This window comes from Zonotrichia albicollis, chromosome 1 (genome assembly GCF_047830755.1).
Source record: "Zonotrichia albicollis isolate bZonAlb1 chromosome 1, bZonAlb1.hap1, whole genome shotgun sequence".
Classification (NCBI taxonomy): domain Eukaryota; kingdom Metazoa; phylum Chordata; class Aves; order Passeriformes; family Passerellidae; genus Zonotrichia; species Zonotrichia albicollis.
The window spans coordinates 143,583,534-143,605,522 of NC_133819.1; the positions used below are offsets into that span (position 1 = coordinate 143,583,534).

At 38.8% G+C, this 21,989-nt stretch overlaps 1 protein-coding gene across 2 annotated transcripts in view; it reads left to right on the forward strand.

The window, feature by feature from the left end:
* NSMCE2 (NSE2 (MMS21) homolog, SMC5-SMC6 complex SUMO ligase) overlaps positions 1 to 21,989 on the forward strand; it is a 132,203-nt gene that overhangs the window by 1,881 nt on the left and 108,333 nt on the right. Inside the window, exons 2-3 of one of the 2 annotated variants that reach the window (XM_074556920.1) lie at positions 1,854 to 2,001; positions 14,402 to 14,501. In XM_074556920.1, coding sequence (XP_074413021.1) covers positions 1,960 to 2,001; positions 14,402 to 14,501 — 142 coding nt within the window. In that variant the 5' untranslated portion in view covers positions 1,854 to 1,959. The remainder of the gene's footprint in view (positions 1 to 1,853; positions 2,002 to 14,401; positions 14,502 to 21,989) is intronic. The other variant, XM_005479591.4, reaches the window with a different exon arrangement.

A 21,989-nucleotide genomic window follows, 5' to 3' on the forward strand; every position in this document is an offset into this window, starting at 1 on the left:
TGGGCTCAGAAAGATGAAGCTGCTAACATTTGACTATTCAGTAGTGTACGTTTGGATCACAGAGGTTCTATACAAACAGTCTTGCTAAGATGGCAAACAAGTACCTTAAAAAAAAGTTAATATACTAGATTAAGGAATTTGTTATTAAATAGTCAAGAGCATCCTTTTTCTTTACTTTCAGGGAGTTCTATAAGGAACTTTTGCCTTGTCTTCTGTTGTCAGTTTGACAGCTCTAAAGCTCTGTGATGATAGCAGTCACAGTCTTCTGTCAGGGAGAACATGAGCTGACATAACAAGAGGTGTAGTTGAAGTCTCCTGCATCTGGGGAAAGATGCACCTTTAGAAGGGGATAGAGAGGAAGACAAATTTGCATGTAATTAGCAAGTTTAGTTTGTGGTGAGGTTGAACTGTTGTTAAAATGTTGCTGGAAGCACATGACCTAAAGATGGTGTAATAAAAGATTGTACTGACTGGCCAAGCACATTTTATAAATGGAAATAAAAGGAAAATGATAGGAAATAAACATTAGGAGACAGCAGGTATTCAGGTCTCCTAGTCTGCATGGTACTTGTGAGGAATGTGGCAATGTTCACGTTAGGGGGAGCACAAGGTGTAGTTCTGGAGCCTCAGGGAAAGCAGTAGAGAGAGATACAGCCTTAGGTATACAAAGCTTGGGAAGAGCACTGTACTTTCTATACATATTTTCCAGATTGCTGTTAGATTATAGCCCGTTAAAGGCTGTTATTGATAGAACAACTCTTCTCTCTCTGGTATACCCCAAATTTGTTTGTGGATTCTGCTCTCTATCTTCCCCAATGGCATCTCAGTATAGTTCTTGAACATACTAGTTATTCTTTACATGAACTAATGCAGTAGTTCTGTCTAAGAGTTCTGCTTTGCTGCGTCTGTTTTTGTTTTTTTTTTTTTTGGTGTAACTAAAGCTGAAGCAGAATTTTTCTGATCTGCAACTTGAAGTATCAAATTCTTCACACCAGGTTCATGTTTGTCACAGTAGCTATGTGACTGAGTGGGTTATGGCAAAGCATGAAGAAGGAAGAGCAGAAATTAAGAATTTTTGAGAAGAAACCAGTGGATGTGAGCAGTGTGGATAGGAACAACATAAGCAAAAACACTTAAAGGTTCTAATGACAGAGCAGCTAATCCCCCTAAGGGTGTAGGCTGCAGGTGTGTATTGCAGAGCCAGGGGGTGGTAAAGAAGATGAGCAATGGTACCTGGGTGACTTTATTTTGTGCTAATGGAAGATGGGTACCAAAAGCTTGTAACATATTTGGCAGAAGTAGGCAGCATTTTATAGGTGGGCTTTTATTTAAAAATGATGCTAGATGTTTTACCCTCAAGTACATTCTTAGTAGAGTGACTCTTTGTTAGATTTTTTCCAAGGGCCAGCTGCTGGTGACACTAAATCGAATGGGAGAAACCATATTTCTTCCTAGGCTAATTGATTACATGCCTAGATAACCCAGACAAGTTTTTGGGCGTGTGGGCTTTTTTGGATCTTCTCTTGCATCTGAAATAGAGCAGTAGTTTTAAAGCAGATGTAATTGTGGAGTTTGAACTTCACTGTGGTTTAGTGGTAGAAATGAGCAGAGGAAAATGCCAGTTGCTTTTAGTGGTGTAGTTTTGTTTAATACTGAATTGAAAACCTGTGATGAACTGCACTTTGACTGGGATTACTGGTATCTTGGGAGCTGAGTTTTCATCCCTGCTCCCTAATGCTTCAGTGATTCTGTTGACACTGCTTTATGTTTAGCTATCTATTAGAACTTATGTTTTCTCTCCCAAATTCTTTGTGTGCAAACTGCTTTTAATTTGTTCTCTCTGTTGTTTCTAGACTAACACTTTCAAGATGTCAGATGGTCCAAGAGTCTCGTTCAATGCAATTGATTCAGCTCTTTCTTCTTTGAAAAACTGCCAGTCCTACATCAACTCTGGGATGGATGTGGCTACTCAGGTTGCCCTTGACCTTGTGGAAAGTTCCAGTAAGTATATTCTCTCTTGTATTGCATTCTGAATCATCTGGGGCAGATGAGTCCCAGACCTGTGTATTTTGACTTAGTTACTATTAATATCAATCGTTATTATAGCTCTTCTGGCCTGGCCAGGGTGTTTTCATTACAATCATTTCACTTAAATGAAAAATTTCATTTAAATGATAAATTCAGTGAAAACATAAATACCAGACAAACATTGTCCTTGCTTTTGTGACAGCCAAGACTAATTGTGTTCCAGTGATTGTTACCCTACAGCTTTGTAGAAACTTTAAAGTTACTGATTGAGATGGAGAAGGCCCCTCAAGTGGCTGAATAAAAAGAGTTTTCATTATCATACTGCTTCTCTGTGTGTGTTTTATTTGACATTCAGGGCAAAATGTATTAAAATAATGCTAAAGATCTTGAATACAAAGCTTGAGACACCCATTAGGGGATGCAGGTTTTTAGATGCTGTCTCTCCTGTAAATCAGGCCTTTTTTAGGGAGCTTCAGTTTGGACATTTCCAAAGTGGGGTACTTTACATCTCTAATTACTGCCCACAGTCTTGTCATTGCTATTTCACAATGAAAGGAGCACTGCAAAGCTACTTTTCAAGGACAAACATTAGCTGACCCATTTCCCTATCTTGGATCTGTGTTAATGTTTTCACTAGGGAAAAATAAAAAAACTTTAAAGCTCCAAACCCCTGATAGTTTCAATAAAGAGTGGGGAACAAGAATCTCCTGAAAGAAAAGCTCTGCTGTTCATTATAAATCTTGCACTCAGCTAAGCCAAGGATTACGTACAATCAAGATTGATGGCTTTCTCATTGTCTGGTGTGATGGTTCTCTCTCCTTTCACCTTTTTATCCATACTGCTGTCAGAGATAATTGACATGCCATTTCTAGCAGGAAGAGGAAATGGAAAGCTTGTCTGAACAGTCACCTGGGGATCCCCTTTGACGTAAACCTCGTGTAACCAGTTCCATTTCCCTCTGCTTTAGCAGTCACCATCTCCTACTTTGTCGTAAGCAATGCATAGAAATACATCGAATGTACTGAATTCTTTCATCCCCAAGACCACAGAAATTAATTATTTATACAAAAATTAAAAGTTTTTTTGTTAATCACACTTTTCAGTAAAGCCCCTGTTGCATTCCTATTGGGAAGGTTGTAAGGCAATTTAAGCTCATTCCTGTGCAGGAATGAGGAACAGCTGTTGGCACTGCTAATTTAAACCCTCTTGGTTGAACTTGCTTTACTTACCTACTTGGAATAGTTCTGTAGACTTAAAAATCTCTTGGATTTTTATGGATGGACATCGATGTCAAATACTTGAACCATAAGGTTTATTCTGTGTTTTTGGAATTAGCGAAACCTGCAATTTCATGTTGACTGATCTGCTGATTATGGTAAGAATATGCTGGCCCAGGACAAATCTGTCATATCCATGACAGACATCCATTCCCAGCTTTGCTCAAAATTGTTGGGTGTAAATTTGATCAGCTTGCGGAGGATGGTAGTTTCAGGTGACTCTTCAACAGAACTTTCTCAAGAATATGGGATTGTAAAGTATGGAGAGCTGTGGATATTTGAATGAAGAAATCTTAACTCGTGATAATCTCCATGCTTCCAGTCCAACAGCTGCTCTGTAGATGGGGTGTTACTTTTGTCTGGTTGGAGTCCAAGCTGGGAGGATTGTCCAGTACAAATGGGAAATAACTTGGAGGTCTGGAGAGTATCCTAACTACAGGCAAGATAAGAATTTCTTAGCATTAAACTTTTGAAAAGCATTAAGAATGAACAGTTAGGGTTTTGTCTAATTAGCTGAATGGGTTTTCTGTAGAAAGCAAGATGCTGCCTTGATGTTGGGGACATTGTTTCAATCACACATCACTTCCCCAGTGTGAAGTGTAGAGGCCATAAAATGTGGAATAGCTGTTTTTGGGAAGCAGTTATTGCAGGTGAATTCTAATCTTAAGGATCAAAAGAAAGAGCTACCTTTTCTTCAAAAACTTGCTGAAATGTCATGGTCAGCTGCTGCCCATGGCTGTTTGCCATCTGTATTACAGAGCAGTGATCTTCCTGTAGCACTATCAGGATCTGCTTGAGAATTCCTCCTGTTTTCTTACCATCCTTTGAAGGGTTTTTCTGCTCACTGCTGTGTACAGAACAGGCCCAGGGGTCCTAAAAATGTCAGTGATACAATTCTTGGCATGTTCCCTAGATAAAGTTAGAGTTACAGCTCTGGCTTTTCTTTCTTGTCTGGTTATTACATAACCTGCTCCTTCTGCCAGCAGAGTTTACCTCAATTCTGTCTGCTTACTCCATTTGTCTGATTCCCTGTCCCAGGGCTGCCTCTGCACTTTTCTTCATGCAGTGTGCAGCTCTGCATCTCATATGTTCAATGTCCTCCTTTTCTGGCTGTTTTCTCATCTCCAGTTGATTGAGATCTAGTGTCATCATGCCTGTTCAGTACTAATTAAACAGTAGTTGATAATGTAGGATCTTCTAACCCTGTGAGATTATCCACATTACTTTTACTTATATCACTGCTCACTTAGAATGGTTTTAACAAGAACAGCTCTAAATGTTGCTGAGGGTTGTGACATCAGAAGAAGCATGGAGCATTCAGATGTGGCAGTTAACCTTGTTTTATGAAATTATTGCCAGCCTTTTGATAGACAGTTGGATGAGTTGATATAGAATATCCACTATTCTTTGGAGTGACTTTCTAAATCCATTGCAGCAGCCTAAAACAGTCAGAGTTGAACATTCTAAGTTTGTTCATCCCTGAGAGAGGGGCCCTTTCTATGCAAGTTTCTCTGTCATTGATCTAAAACTTCTATTGGAATGGTATAAACTCCAGTATGAAAATGGACTCTGTAGATGTGCTTGATTATCAAATTATTTGGTTAATTTGTTTTCTTTGTTCCTTCTTTTTTTCCTAGCCTGTTTTTCCTTGGAAATTCAAAGGCTATTTTTCCTTGGAAATTCAAAGGCAGGATTCCTGCAGTATCATACCATAACATGAATCTTGACATTGATAAGGTTCTTGTGCATGAAATGATTACAGTGTAATTGTTCTGGGATCCAGAAATCAACCTGCTGACACCTGTGCTTCTGAAATGTTTATGGTCTCTTAGTTTCCATGGTATTAGAGATCATTGTGCTTCATAAAAATAATCCAAACCTGAGGTACTTGTCCTGAGAACAGGCTGTAGCAGATAGGCTGGGATGGCACTTTGTGACTTGCTTGAGTAAGAGGAGTGAGCATGAAGGTCCTCTGACTGAGGAAATAAGCAGGATAAACTCTGCCTTGCTGCCCTGTTCTTGTCAAGGCAAGATAAGCCATAAGATGTTTTCTTGCACATCCTGCCTTCTGTCACATACAGAGGGTGATTTGGTCAAGTCTCTAGCTCACAGTGGCCCTGTAATGGTCAAAGCTGTGGTCTGTGCTGCAGGGACACTTCATGAGAAATCAGATCTTGGTTTTCACTCTTAGGTCCATGTATCTGTGAAGGTTCTTGTGAGAAGAAAGCAAACAGTTTTATATGCACTGTAAGAATACAGGTTTTTTCTTAGTGGAGAACCTAAACGTAGATTTTCTTTTTCTGTTATCATGTTGGAATATAAGTGTAGAATGTCAAAGTCCATCCTGGAGATAAATGGCTTTTCACTGACACCATACAGAAATGTTTTCTAGTTATGCGAAGGCAGAAAATGAAGAGAGGCCAATGATGCATGAAGTTCATCCTTCTGTGTTAGACTCTGCTCGATGCTTCCTGTGAAACTGCAAGGATTCCCTCATGATACCATGCTGTTCACAGAGAAAGTTTTATTCTAACCCCAGTTTTTTCTCTGCCAGAAGCTGTTTGTTCACTGATCTGCTTTGTTGCTACACCAGTGTCTGTGGTGTTGACTGGTGACGTGCAGAAACTCAGTGTAGGCACCAAAATTATATCTTTCTTGGGAAGTTCTTTTCCTGGTGCCCAAAGTAAGCTTGTATTTTGTGGTATGGGAAAGAAAATGTTCCATATTCCTTTCTCAAAAAGACTAATTTTGTTTTCCTTCAAATCCCTTTCTTAAGATTAATTATTTTAGAGAAGATATGCTTTTAATCCTAACTTATGCTTCTATTGTGCTATGCTTCTTGTATTGTTTTACAGATATTTAACCTTTCAACTAACATTGAGAAAGATATGGTTTTTGAAAGTAGATAAGTATGTGGAGTATGTACACTTGGAGTATTTCTTATTCAAGTAATTTTATTCTTTGAAGCAAGAAAGACTGGTTGAGTTCTTGTGAAATGCTTTTCTGAAAACAAAAAAGTTACATTTTTTTGCACTATGCTCTGCAGTCAATATAAAAATTTTGAGAAGGGAGAGTTGGATTATTTTTTTTTTTACCTCTCTTTACTTGCAATGTTTATATCCAGCACTGATGAGCCTGTTGCTGGAAGGCACTGGTTGGCTCTGGAAGCTGCTCTTCAAAGCAGTCCAAAAAAGGAGAATTTGGAAATGTGCCTTGTTTCAAAATCTGGAAAAATATGACTTGTAATGAAAGATTTTTGTTCTTTTATATTTATCCAAACCCACTCTGACTGTAGTCTGTAATTTTACAAAGTGGGAAGAAACAAATATGTAGTGTTGTTACTATTTCCTAGCTGTAATTTTGACTGCAAGAAGAGCACAGTGCAGTGAGGGAAAAGCAGCTAAATTAAGCTGTAATAAGCTATATTAAGCATCTGTATTATTGTCTTAAGCAGCATGCTTTTGTTCTGATAGCTCTTTTTCAGTTTGGGTGCTCATTAAGCTGGGTGTATCCAAGTATTTTTGTTCCTCAGCTTCAGAAGTTCCAAGGACAGAGAAACCCTTTAGGTGGCAGCAGAAGCTTTGCTTTTTGCTTCACCTGCTGTGGCACTCTGGAACTCACTCCTAGGATGGATCTGGAGGTGTTGCTGCATGCTCTTGCATTTAGTGACAATAGAATATAAATGGAGGATTCAGATGAATAGAAAGAGAATTTGTATTATCAGATCAATACAGATCATTGCAATAAATTTATACATTTATTCTTGCATGAAGCTGCTATGTTGTGGTTGATCTAGAGAGTATGAACCAGACTGAAATCCAGGCTTGATTTAAAGCTTAGCTGAATAACTGGACAGAATAACTGTCCTTAGTGTGTTCTCATGGATATGTACTGACAGTGTGCACCTGAGCAGAAGGTCAGAGCTGGACAGACCTGAATTTTGTCAGAACTCCTACGAGTGCTCAGATAAAAACTGCACAGTTTTATTTCACAGCTTTTGGTAGGTGGTATTTACATAGTGTCTGGTGTCAAATACATGCATATGTATGTGTGAATATTTATTCCATTTTTTTATGTGTCTTTCTAAGGCAGTGGGTAGTTTTCTCCCCCAAAGGTCATTGTGAGTCAGAGAGATTTGCAGCCACCTGGTGAGTTACCTCATGTACCCATAGTTACTATAAATTTCTCTGTCCTACACCTCATAAAATCTCAGTAGTCTTCAGAATAGATCATAAGTGGGATTTAAATGCTGTGCAGACCTTTTTGGAGACCCTCTGTGCACTAGTGATGTTAACCTTGAGAGAATGAGTGAGCTTACGGCCGTGAGTTATAGGCTTGAAATTGCCGGGTGAGGTTCTTTGGCCTCTGCTATGCATGAGATCAGAGCAGAATGATGCTGATGGTCTGCTGCAGCTTAGAAATACTGTGAAGTACTGCAGAGGTCCTGTGTGGGCTCTTTAGCACAAAGATAAATCAACCTTTTTGAACAAAAGCCAAAGAGGAATATTTTATCTGAGTAATTTACTGTATGAAAATATTCTCTGTAGTATATAAATCTGTCATTTTCTTATCATCATATTTCTGCTACAGAAATGTGGCAAGAAGAAAATACTACTAACTCCTGCTTAAATGCAGAGGCATACAGTATATATAGAAAGTAGTGTGGGCTTTGAAGAACCCATTCTGAAGGCTTTAATTTTTATCAATTTAAATAGATCAGAATTTATCTTTCAGTGATCTAATTGTGTGCATAAAAATTAGGGAAGGAGGAGGAACCCACAAAAGCAGAAAAAAATTTGGGGTTGGTAGCATTCAGAAAGATTGGGAATATAAAGCAATTGTATTTCTTTTCTTGATTCTTTCCACTAGGAAAAGATTATCTGGGTAGAAAGTGAGCATTGTGCTGACATGTTCTTAGTGTTTGGTCAAAACATGAAAGGAGCCCTTATGTAGATGTGATCATTCTGAAACTTCATCCAGAACACCAGAGCATTATGAATAGACATAGGACACTTTTCAAAATTTTAATTTTCCTTTCTTTTCCTGTCTCTTTGTCTCTTCAAGGATTCAGGACCTTGTTATTAATTTTTACCTTGTTTTTTTTTGATACTCACAAACTTTGTAAGTGAACATAGACTTAATTACTAGAGGTTTTTAGTACTTTCAGTTAAAAAAAAACCCTCTGACTCAAATCCAGGTATTATGACATGTTTTGTGAAATTTATACCAATGCTATACAGCCCTGATGCTCCAGTGAAGAATGAATATTGTAATATGTACTGATTAAATTCCAGGAATTTAAAGAGGAATGTTTGCTTTTTCAATTAGAATTGTGTGTAAGACTTTTGTGTTCCTTACTGACACTGAAACCTATGAAAAATGCCATCCTTTGGAGGATAGGCAGGGGTTGGTGGTCTGAATTGGAGATTTAAAATACTTTTAATTATAATTTTCATAGATTATTTTGTTCCCCTTCTCATTTTGTTTACCATTTTCTCTGAAGAAGAACAAGGAACACATTATATGAATGAGACAAAATAACTGAGGTACTCTTGAGTCCAATTTTTCTGAGTCCTCAAGGCTGAGACTAACTGTGCTTTCAAACTGGCATCACACTATGGCCTTGAGGAAGTCACTGGAGTTCACAAAACATGAATTTGCCGTCTGTAAAAAAAGGTGTCAGGAATGTTTTGTGAGGATGTATGAATATCTCAAACTCCTGTGTAGATATTCACTTCTGGTTTAGCTTATGATATCTGTGCCTGGGGAAATTATGTTACAAGAGTCTAAAAATAATGTCAGTTGTCTGTAGTGGTGGTAGGTGATTGGAAAAAGTAGGAGATAGGTAGCCAGGAAAAATATGTGTACAGGGGAAATAAGAGGCAGCAGAAGACAACAGACCAGCAAAGATATCATCCTTGGCTTTTAGTGAATTGACAAACAGGAATTGTCACAACTGTTGGTGTGATCACAATTACAGGTGATATGAAATGGTTTGAACCACTAAAATACACACAGGGTACTAAATGAAGATTTGCATTGAGATGAAGCTTATGAGTGAGACACAACCATGTCTGCAGGAGGGTAGTCTGGGGATTATTAGTGGGATTAATACTATGTGAAGAGAGAAAATTTTACACTGATTCAAAAATGTGCTACTAGAACTGCTTACAGAAAGAAAATTTACAGTGAAACTCACAGTTCTGCAAGAGGTAGGCTGAAGAATCCATCCTATCTCTGAATAAACTGTTCGACCTTGTGTTTTCTTTTGTGTTGCAGTTTTCAGGCACTGGATCTTACATTTCTATCTGATAATCAAAGAGCCCAATGTGTTCAGAAATCTTCAAGATGTTAGTGGTAGATCATGAACAAGTCACCTTTAGCATTTTCAACTTCACAAGTTGAGCTGTTTTAGTCAGTCTTGGTGTAAGACCCACTTTCCAGGCATGAGTAATTTGTGTTGTTCTTTGAAATACTGAGAGAGCTTATTGAAGGACAATGCAATTAACAGGATTTAGTCTTTGCCTGAATTATACACTATGTGCTGTTAAAGATAGGGATGCATCTGCCAAATTGTCAGCATACAGCCAGCCCCTTCTTAAAAAAACCTAAAAGCCAGAACAATCCCTGTACTCCTCTTAGGCATTGAACAAGGGTCTGCCATTACTGATGAGCATCATACAGCAAACCTGGTGTGTAGGGCACGTGGTCAGCAAGTCACTGCTGTCACTCAGGCTGCCCAGCCACCCTCAGGCAGTGTTTGTGTTTGGTGAGTTCCCAAACTGCAGTTCCCTCTAATGACTGGGGAACTTATGCTCTTTTTCTTAATTGTTGTTTCAGCTTGGGGTTTTTGTCCTTGCTAATGGACCTTTATGCCAATAAAAAACCCCAATAGCTATGAGTCTGTTTGAGCTGCTATTACATGAAAGGAAGGGAGAAAGAAAGTGAGAGGTGACCCCCAAAGATGGTGATCACTGGGAAGATAGCACTTGGACATAGAGAAAGAATCAAAAGTCAGCTAGCAAATGCTCAGGAGAAAAAAGTGGGAATGGGGGAGCTGGATGAGAAGGAATAGAAGGGAAGAGGAGTAAGTGGTAAAGAAATATGTCATGAAGGACAAGGAGAAGTAAGAAATAGGAAAGCTTCTTCAACAGGGTTAAGCAGGACAGTGTGCTGATCAGTCTTTAGATGACAAAACTTAATTGAATGCCTTCTTAATAGTGTTTCCATGCAAGCAACTTCTGTAGTTGCCACAAAGGTGTTAGCTTTTACAAAGGGGAAGAGTAGTCTGGCATATAAATGGAAGGAGGACTGGTCCATGTGGATGAGAGTGAGGGGATAGATGTGATCATTCTGGTTAGTGCCATGCTAAAGCTGTTTTGCATATGTGTGTGTGAACCTTTTGCCTTTTTGACATTATCAACAGATACTATAGAGTGCTTCTGAAACATGCATCTGCAGTAGCGCTCAACAGAAGGTGACAATCTCAAAGTGCTCCCTAAATTACATATAATGAATTTCCTATTAAAAAAGACTTAACAAAAGGAGGCAGCTGGCTTAAGGAGAAGGTGGCAGATGAAGAGAACAATTCAAAGAAGTGTTCACACATTAAGGAAGTAATTTTAACAGGCTTTCCCCAGACTGTAAGTGGGAATGGAATTATACATTGCATGTAAATGTCAAGTGACAATAATATCTTCTGAGTTAAATCAACCTTGCAACCTCTTTCCTATTTTTCTTCAAATGAATAAAGTTTAACTTGTGATTTCCTTACTAATCATCTTAGTAAGCAGTGGGTGAGTAGACATTTACTGCATGGGTAGATTAATGTGACATTTTCACAAGACTTCATTTTTTGAAGTTTATTACTTGTGGGTGTGGATCTAATTCACAGCTGTTTTTGAGAGAATGGTATGCCATAACTCATTCAAATTCTATATTTTCTTTGATATTTTTAGATTTTATCCATGCTTTGTTAGAGGTGTGTAGTCTGACCTGATATCTCAAGGTAATCAAGTCTTCTCTGCTGAATAGTTTCATGTACAGACTTGGCCCAATCACTTTTCTAGAAAAAAACAGATTTTAAATAGAACAAAATTCAAAAACATATTAGTGTAAAGGAGAGAAAATTCTCTCAAATAGTGCATGCTAGCCACAAAAATCTCAAGCATAGTCCTATGGTTCTGAATTTAATTTATTTTAATAACACAATGACTAATAGCTATGTCATAGTTTACCAGTTCTGGTTAAGCTGAAACAGAGGCAACCTTTTACTTCTTATCTGGTTACAGAACATTTCCACATTCAGTTTCAATTTATATTCCTGTTTTTTTGAAAACTACCCTTTGAGAACCCATGAGGCCCCTCAAAGCTCCTTCTTGCCTACTATGGACAAAGATAACAGCATTATATAAAAAACACACTGAGAGATCATAATCTGTGGTGTACTGTAAGCCATCAAACAATTCCTGTTTCTTCTCAAAATCATAAATATTTTTGTCTGTATAAGAGACCTAGGCAATACAGCCTTGCATTGCTTTTTTTTTTTTTTACACAGAGATACGCATTTCCCACATGATAAGAAAGTAGCAACTCCTTGTAATATGACAATTTTTTAATATGAATTTTGTGGGAAGTGAAATTTCAGCAATGGAAAGATTAAGCTCTGTCACTTACCAGCATTCAGGCAGCAGAATGAATGCCACATACCAGCAATCCATGCCAAAAAGAGATCTGCCAATTCACAGAAGAGGTTTTATGCAAAGGAAGCCTGCTAGAGGCAGAAAGAAATGCTGGTTTTCATTACACTTAAAGTTTGTGTGCAGTCTTTGCCTTTGCCTTGTCTGTGTAAGAGGATTATGTGGGTTGGGTTTTTTTGTGTCAGGGTTTTGGGGTTTTTTCCAGTCATTTTGAGGAATTATGGGCTCTGAAAGCAGTAGCTTTAGTACTGTGGCATGGTTAGCACTTCAAGTGCTGCATCACTATGTGATTCATAATGAATTGGATGTTTGCTTGGGGAACATCACCTGACCTTTGCTTGCATGAGACACTACTTTTCTAGATTCCTTTAGTTTAACCTTGATTGTTTTCTGTCTGTCACTTCTCTTCAGCAGAAAATGGAAAATGTCCAAGGCACATGAAAGTATCTGCATTTGCAGAAATTAACTTTGGAGATGATACTCATATCAATTTCAAGTAACCTTCACATTTCTGAGAATATTATAGATCAGTGTTTCTGATTTTAAAACACCAACCTTTCTTTTGTCAGCTGTATATAATGAATCTGAATTGTCTTTTGTTTATTCATTTATGTGTATGGACCAGTGTCAGCTCTGTTTTAAGAGACTTCACTGCTTTGTTCACAGTGGTGCAAAATCTGGAGTTGCTGCCCGCCAGATTTGTCTCAAAAGCTGCCTATAAAACTGGATTGTTTTCCCACTCTGAGCTTGCTGCTCAGCTGCAGCACAGCCAATGCCCCAGCTGGTTAGCAAAAGAGCAGCCATGCTCTGTCTGGGGCTGCCGATAACCTTCTCTAAATTCTGAAGTCAGGAATGCCAAGGGTTGTAGAAGCAGAAATATCAAAATTTAGATTCGGAGGCTGTGTGGGTTCAGAGAAAAAAAAAAAGTTTTTAAGCATCTAATCAAAATACTGGGCATTGAAAAATCAGACATATTTTGGCATTTTTCCTCCCCCATCTGTTTCATTTTGGGTTGGTAATGCTGACATTTAAGTGCTTGATGAGTGTTCGTTGGTGTCTGCATGAAGCTGTTGCAGTTGGTTGTGGAAGCTTAGCTTGGATTCTGTGGGATTTTTATGTGTGTGAATGTAGCTATGACCACTGAACTGTGCTGAAGTAAGACAGTGATGGAGTGAGGGGATTATCTTGGTTTTACCTTCCTGTTTGATGTGTGTTCTATTGCTTTCCCCTGTACTAGGGCTGGTGCACGCTGCAGCCTGCTCGTGGGGCTTTGACTGCACTGCAGAGAGAGCAGGTCCCTGGGCTTTGCTGGGCACTTCAGTGGTCACCTGGCTTTGCTGAGCACTTTGGGCACAGCAGCAGGACTGACCCATGTGCAGTGAGGGTCTGAAATGAGACCTGTGCACGATACAGCCCTTGGCCACTTTGGGAGGTGACTGTGCCCTGCTCTGGCCCCAGGTCACGGTGCTGTGTCTGGCCTCCACGCTGCTGATGCACGTCTGGCTCCTGTTTCCTGTAGTGCCACAAGCTCAGTCCCTGCAATTGGATTTCAGCTCAGATGTAGCTGCACCAGACTCAGAAGCTAGGGTGGCTTAAGCCCAGAACCAAGACAGCAACATTTACTGAAGCATTACACTGATGATGGCTTCCCATTTCCCATTTCCCCTAAATAGAGGAAATTCTAAGTAATTACTGCATTACTTTAATGAAGGTACTCCTTGAATGAGCTTCTCTAAGATGAGAAATATAACTGGTTCATTAACAGAAGCAATGTTTTTCTTGAGAGGAACCTAATGGTATTATTTACTGCTGGCTCATAACAATCATGCCTTTTATTAGAGACAGACTTGCACTTCACACTAAAATATTTGTTTTTCACCTGTCAGTGCAGTTTAAAATATGAGAAGAATTGGGGTTTGGCAAGAAAAAGCATTAATACAGTTGATTTGTAAATAAAAACTGCGTGGATTATCTCTGTAGAATTAATAATGTGCCAGTAGAGATCTTGAGTAATGCAGAAGAAATTGTGCTTAAAAAAGATCTAGCAAGTTAGAAATTAGGACTTGAACTTGTTGGAATAATAAAAATAGTATTTTGTTAATTCATTTCCAGGGGAAATCATACATAAAGCAGCCTGTGAGTCTTTTATAGAACGGTAAAGACCCATTAAAAGTCTTGAAATGAAATTCTTAATTTTAAACACTGGTTTTACAAAGTATTCTGAGAGATCAAGTAATAGCAATTACAAGGCCTTAACAAATATTTTGGTGTTCCTTTTAGGGGAAAATATTTCAAGAAAATTTTTCCCAAATTCCAATGTTATCTTATCAAGTTCTGAGAGGACAAAATGGGTAGAAGAAGGACAGCACTAAACCTCTTATTTTTAAATATTCCCAGCCCTCACATCTCTCATTCTGGAGAAGGCAAGGTCAGCAGCAGCTCGGGGCACTGAACCAGGCTCTATTGTGTGATGCAAGACGTGTCCATGCTTCCAGAGGCAAGAAATATTTTGTTAGTCATAGAAAATTCTTTCCCATTAAAATTTGTTGTAATTGTTGTTTTCAGCCTTAGTTTCGTCATATGTTAGAATCTACTGGGAAGAGATATGTGAGTGTGTGTGTATTTATAACTATGTATTTTACATACATTGTAAATATATTTAGGAAAACTTGGGAGAGGTTTTTTATTTACTTTATGAGAGATTGGTCAGATTTCTTTGAGAAGATAATGTATGCCTTTTGCTCACATTGAAAATACACAGGTGGGGTTCTTTTACCTTTTTCTTGGCAAACAAGTTGATTTATGAAGTTTCCCTCTCCCAGCTCCACGGTACTACAATTTGCTACTCCCTTAATTGTACTGTTTGAATATCCTCACTTCAGATTCCATTACTGGAATGGCATGGGTTTGGGTTTGGAGGACAGATTGCTATTTTTAGCTTAAATTGTTTCATTAATCCAATGTATAATGTGACCCTATGAAAGACTGTATTATCCTGCCTGATGGGCAGCAGAGCAGGAACGTAAAAGCAACATCAGGGATGAGTGCCTGGGGAAATGACCTGTGAAACTCACTTTGTTGCCAAAGAAAATGTATGTCAACCTCAGCGTTGGTGTTTTCTTGCTGCTTGTCTGTCAACATAACTTGTGTTTCTGTTCTTCTTGGGCTTGTGTTGTGCTAGTGTTGAGGAATACTGATTTAGTCATTTGCTGAAGAGAGAACTGTAATTCTGGATGGATATCACAGTAATGCCAGTTGAATTATGATAGTGCAGAGTTTGAGTTGTTTCTCAAAAGTATTGCATATTGTAAATGCTTTATCCTCCTTTCAGTGCTTCTGCTTACTAGTTATATTGTCTTTGTTAACTTTAAATTGGTCTTTCTGCAAAATGAAGTAGGCATTTATTGGTAAAATAAAGATTATCCTCACCATGACCTTGGAATTTAGTAAGGAGAAAAGAGATGCTGGTCAAGGGCTGGTCTCTTGTCAGAAGGGTGGGAAATAGTCTGGGAATGGTACAGGCCTTAGTGTTTAGTCAAGCAAAATGCCATTTTTGTTTGGGAAAATTGTGTGCATACTACCTGTCTTCATATCTTGGTGCTGCATGTGGCATCACGTATAGATCTTACAATAGCAAAAAATATGTAGACATCTATAAAACTATTTTTCTGGTTCATAGCAAATGTTTACTTCTATGAGAGTTTAGTTTGTGTCTTTGTATTACTTGTATGTCTCAGCCTAAATTGAACCATCTCCATTTGTTGAATAATATTTTACTTTGGATTTTATACAGCAAAGCAAGTCAGCACATGTTGGGAGTGTTTTGCTACATCAAATTCTGTGTGAGAACCTGTTTATTTCATTAGCTCAGCATAGTGCCATTTGGTGTTCAGAGATAATGCCATTCTTTACATGCAGTCTGTATGGGTACCATGGTTGATATACCTGGTTAGATAGATCATTGCTACTGCTCTTATGCCTAAACTGGGATCTTTATACCTTTATACCAGCCTTCCCCTGATAGTCTGGAGAAAAAAAAGTACTGTAAGGAAATTGCTTTCAAAAGCACTGTTGGCCTTGTTCTACTGGCAGTAGAGTTTAAGGGAGTTTCAGGTTGAGGAAAAGTGTTGTGATTATTATAAAATAATACAGTCAATTTCAAAAGTGGTTAGTAGTGCCAAGTGCCTCAGTTTCCCTGTGCCCACTCTGAAATGACTGCTTTCAGAATGTGTGCAACACCCACTCACTGGAAATATTGGCCCCCTGAGATGTTTCAAACTGGGCACTCGGCAACTGAGATGTTTCAAGCTGGATGTTCAGACCATGCATGGTCCGTTTCTGTTGAATTTCTGGTTCTCTACAATGTAATGTACTTGGGTTTCTTTTCCATGGGCTTGGTAGGAGTCTCCTGGGCCACTGACTGTTCCTATTTCAAACAGTCATAGCCTACAGGGAAATGGTTTGTAGTACAAGACAAGGGTTTTTTCATCAGGCATAGTTTGTAATCTAACAGACATATTCTTGGCTCAACTGACTTTAAAAAAAAACTAAAAACCTAAGCAAAGAGAAACAGATAATTGAAGATTTTTTTCCCCATTACTTGGTGGATAAAGCAAATGTTTAAATCCAGACTAAAAAGCACAGCCCTTTCTTTTCTGAAATACAACCTCAGATGACTTTACTCAGGAACGGGAAGATGCTTGACCTAAATTAAAGTATTGCAGTTTAATTTGGAGTTTCTTAACAGAAGCCCAATAGAAAATAAGATGAAACTCTGAAAATCACTCAGAAGTGATAGTTCTGGTGCTACCTGTGCTCTTGTTCTCTGTGCTAGTCTTTTCTTTACAAGTACTGCTAGTCCTGCCTCACACTCTCCTCTCAATTTTGCTCCTCCTACTTTGATTTTTTTCTTTGGTAGAATACTGGAAACTCACATTCCAATTCCTTCTTTCCTTGAGAGGAGCTCACTTAAACCATCTTCCAGAAAAATGCCTTAGAAATGAGGCTGTCGAATATTGAAGAGTGTAATGGAAACCCAGAATGGCTGAGTTTGGAACGGACCTCTGGAGGTCATCTTGCCCAATCCCCTGCTCAAGCCAGCCCACCAATCTAGTGTAGGTTTCTCTTTCTGTCACTCATGTCCTTTTATTTTGTGAGTCTTGTATGTAGGTGGAGGTATTGGTCTCTCAAATCATGCATGCTCAGTCTCTGTGTGTGTGAGAACTTTCTGTGCAGAAAGAGTGGCTTTGTTAGGGGACACTGAGGGAAATACTCTTCAAATACTCTGAAGCTTAGTTAAGGCATTTCCTGACAAGTTGGAGATTTTGACTAGCTTCAGCAGTAAGTAGCTTCTGACTATTGCATGGAGGGAAATTTTGCAATTACTGCCCCACATTCCCCTTTACTCCACCAATTGCCATTCCCTGTATGGTTGTTGCTCCTCTTATCAGCAGTAAGTTTTCTTCTCTTATGGATTGCAGTGGTTAGTGCCCTATCCAGACAGTTCCATGGAGATTTTTTGGGTATTATACTTTCAACCATTTCTGTATGTTAAGAAACCTGCATTTGGGAGATGAATTTTATTTTCTCCAGTTTTTTGCCGTTCCTTTGTATGGCTTCTCATTTCCTTTAGTTTAGAATTCTCTGTATTTCTGTTTAGAATTTTCTGTAAGCTACTCTTTCTGCAGCCTAATGATCAAAGTACATCGCAGGTCAGGGAAATGAGATTTTGAAAGAAATCTTTGATGAAACTTTTCTGAGGAGCTGTCCACGTATCTGCAGGTGAAAAAGTTACCATATACCCTCAGTGCTGCAGAAGCAATCAGTCTCCTGCTTCAGTTCCTCTTGGCCTGTATAGTCTGGAGTGCTGTGGCAAACTTCTCTCCTGTGTAGATGGAGGGGGGAGATGAGACAGTGCTCTCCTACATAGGCTTGAGTCTTCTCCAAGTGTATTCTCAATCTGTTGTTAAAGACTGTGGGTTGGTTAAGAGTTTTTTCAAGATCTGCTGTCCAACTTGAATTATCAACAATTTTGAGTAGACCCAGTAGAACTGGGGGTGCATAGAGCACTTTTGGATCTGTAAATGAGGACTTGATAAAAATGACAGCAAAAATACTTAGTTTTATCTTGAATTTGGACTGTATTTTTTCCTCCAAAAGATGGAACTAAATCAGGGAGTCAGAGAGCTTGTGTTTCTCTGCTGTCAGCAGTAACTTGAAACCTGCTGGCAAAGTGTGTATTTTATCTGCTGCTGGGGCACATGAAGACAACTGTCTACTACCACTGTTGCTATTGGCTCAAGTGATAGGTTTTAAAAGTCTGAAATCTACAGTCAAAATTTCCAGGCAATGGTATACCATTGCTCTTCTGCCTTGAATCATGGGAAAATCACCATGTAGCCTTGAATTTCAAAACAATATGTTGTGCCAGAGGTAGAACTGACATGTCCAACTTTCTTTAAATTGAAATTTTGACTTTTGTTAGCAAATAATAGATATGAAAGTATGTATGCATTCATCTTAATCCACATTGTGTGTGCTTAAACATTCATTTAAAGTACATTTGTATTTGTAAGTTTGGAGCCTTCCTGTAATTTCATGGTATTCCAGGCTATTTTGTGTTTAAGATAGTCTGCAGTGAAAGCAAATGCTCATTTAGATTGGTGTGTACTGGCTGCAGCACAGCTGTAATACCCTAAATAACAAATACTGATGTGGTAACTTTTGCACAGAAAGAGGTAGTTGTGAAAAATCTTCAGAAATTCTGCTAACTTGTGGATATATACAGGAAACTAAAGTAAATATGAACTCAGAAGTTAGGAGATGCAAGTTTTGGATAAATTTTAGATGAATGTTACTACAGGATGTATTAAATCAGTGCTGACTGGACTCTGTTGTTGCAACTTCTGTTTTAACACTGGGAGTTCATGAAACATAAGTTACTCCTGACTGATTATGCTTTAAATCAGCATTAAGGCACCTAAGCATGATTGGTCTCTTCAGAAGTGAGAAATTGGACACTTGCTAGTCACTTGATGCAATTTTGTTCTTTAATATTTAGGGAGACTTTTCAGAATAATATCCCTGTTTCCATTATAATAAGAGATCATAAAGTTGTATGAGCTGGAATTCATAACTGCAAACTGCATATTCAGCCAGCTAATTTTAACATGATGCACACGGGCCTTTGAATATGAAATTATGGCCTTGAACTGGGCTTTCTGTGAGTAAAAAATGTAATATTGCAAAATGTGTAATCTCTGAGTGGTGAGGGAAATGACTTGTGAAGAAATGCTTACTAAACTCAACATATTTAGCCTAGATAACAAGGAGACTACAGTATGCACTTCAATGGTATTTTGTGCCAGTAGCTAAAAGCATATGCAGACAGTTTGGAATGCATTCCTTAGATATGAATTAGAAATAAGATTAGGATAACTTTTGATTAGATAATAAAAGGCACTCATCCAGTACTTACAAAGTGTTTGATTTTGGTGTTAAGCTAGGTTGTTGGTCTGCAGAGTGCAAGGTTTGAGTACTTTTGAGAGTTGTCTGGCTTTGTAGCTGGAGTCTGGCTGGAGAGTATTGAGCAGTCAGTGTTCCCATGGTCTGCTGGAAGAGAGTCAGTGCCTTGCATGGATCAGTGGTCAGTGCCTTTACATGGATCTGCACTGTCACCCTCACATATGAAACAAAAGCAGCAGCAGGGCTTGCAGAGTGAATAACAGACAATGCCTTTAGAATATTTGAAAAGCCTGATGCAATTATTACATCTTAATTATTTTTGATACTGTAGTGCTGCTAAATCCTAGTAGTTGGTGGGATTTGTGAGAATGAGTTGTGGGATGGTGTTGAGGAGAGAAAAGTCTTTTCTAATTTCTTGTTCCTTAGTAAGGTCAGGTTAGATGGTGTGTTCTGATTAACCTGTGGTGGAGTCTGTTGTAAAGGAACCTTGAAGGTGCTGGGATCCCTGCCTTGGTGAGCTGTAAAACTTTACACCTTCATACAGTCACCCACAGTTTCTTATCATGTGCACCCAAGTTCTGCCCTTCATCTGCTCCCTACTGAGGAGGGGAAGAAATGCTCTTGGCTCTTCAGGGGAAGGGGAAGCAGAGGAGGTTGTTCTGTGTGTAATGTAGAACAATGAGTTTTTAAAAGGCAAACAGAATAACTTGTAAATTTTCTTTTATATCTTGTTTAAGAGATGGGGAAGTAAGTGGCTGGGTACAGCAAAGGAGATTTACTCTTAGCTCTCAGCACCCTATGGATTGAACCTCAGACAGAAAATGGACTGTAGTATCTGTCAATGAGCAGAAATAGGGTATGGACACCAACTGACATGTACACAGTCCTTCAGATCTGTCTGTATGTCCATACTGCCTCCAAGGGCAGGATATGATTGTGTGTTAGTGACATGTTCAGCAATTTCCCAGGACGTGTCTAATGTGTGTGAAGGAACATCAGGGAAACAGCAGGGAACAGTATTGAGACTTAAATCAGGCTGGTGGATGGGTGGAATGGTCAGTACTGGAAGAATGTAGAGCAGGATGTATTTGGAGAAAATGTCCCTCTTGCTGAAATGTGTTCCACCTCTTTGAGCTTTATTTTAACCCATCTCTCAAGTTGCATGCAACGTTATTACTTTTCACCTGAAGTTATTTTTATACTATTAGGAAAGACATGTTTGTACAATTCTCTTGGCATTTAACAATGCACTTCTTTTCCCCTAAAAAAAATTTAAAACATTTAGGCCAGTGTAGTTTCTTTGAACATGATTCATTTTGGCCATGGGAGGAGAATGACAGTTATTTGCTACACAAACCTTTCCTGTGATTCATGGAGTGTCCTTTGTGTCAGCCTTGAAGGAGGCACTTCATATGCTTCCTAGCAGGAAGGAAAAATAGTGTGATCATAGTTACCAGATAGGACATGGAAACTGGGTGGGAGGAAAGGGAAAGAGGAGAGGGAAATGCTGATTATTCAGTAGAAAATCGCAGGAATGCCAGGATTCTGTCTGCAATATCCATTCATCTACTTAATGAAAAACGGATACGTACCAAGCCTATATATAATTAAGGGAAATGTCACTACTGTAATTGTCATATTCACAAAATAGCATAGCTGATTATGTAACTTCTTTGGTGTAAATATATCTTAGCACTTTTCCTTTGTCTCCTTGATCCATCACTGTTTCAATATGGTGTGATATTTCTGTCTCTAAGTGATGTGTTTCAGTTTTTGCTCCCAAACTGATGGCCATATACAATCATGTCAGCTTTCTGCAGAGATAGGTTATGTTCTAACATAATAATATAGTTAGCAACTTAAGCAATGTGCCAGCTTGCCAGATCAGATGAAAATTTTCCTTTCTTCACAAAAAAAAAAGTAATTTGAAAAGCTGTACTACAATTTTCTTCCTAAAAGCAGCACAGATTGGCTATTTAAGTGCTTTTAAAGAATCTTCCATCAAATGACAACCCCTGATGCTGCATGGCAGACTTTGGGGCTCTTTCACAGAGCCTAGCTGCTTCCAGCTGCTTTCTCTATACCTGGAAACTGCAGGATAGGAATAAATGGGAATAGCAGAAGTGGAAACATAGGTTTCCTAGCTCCCTGATTTCCTGCATGGATCCAGGGCTTGTGGCTGGCTGTCCTCCTGCAGTTGGCAGCGTTTGGTGTGGTAAATGCAGCTGTGTCAGGAGTAAAGAGCTGTGGCTGTTCAGCCTTGTGGCATCTACACAGGGCCCTTATCTAAGCAGATGCACAGCAGCGTGAGGATGGGAAAGCAGAGGTGTAGGATGAAAGGAGTGGAATTAGGAGGCGTGCAGAAGAGAATAAAAGTAGATATGAATTACTAATCACATGACCTGTGTTAATTGATTTTCCCTGGTAATTAGGATTTTACTGCTTGAATCACAAATGCTATCCATTCTTCCATTATTTCCTGTGTTATAAAATGCTAGCTTTGTTTTGATTTTCCTGTAGC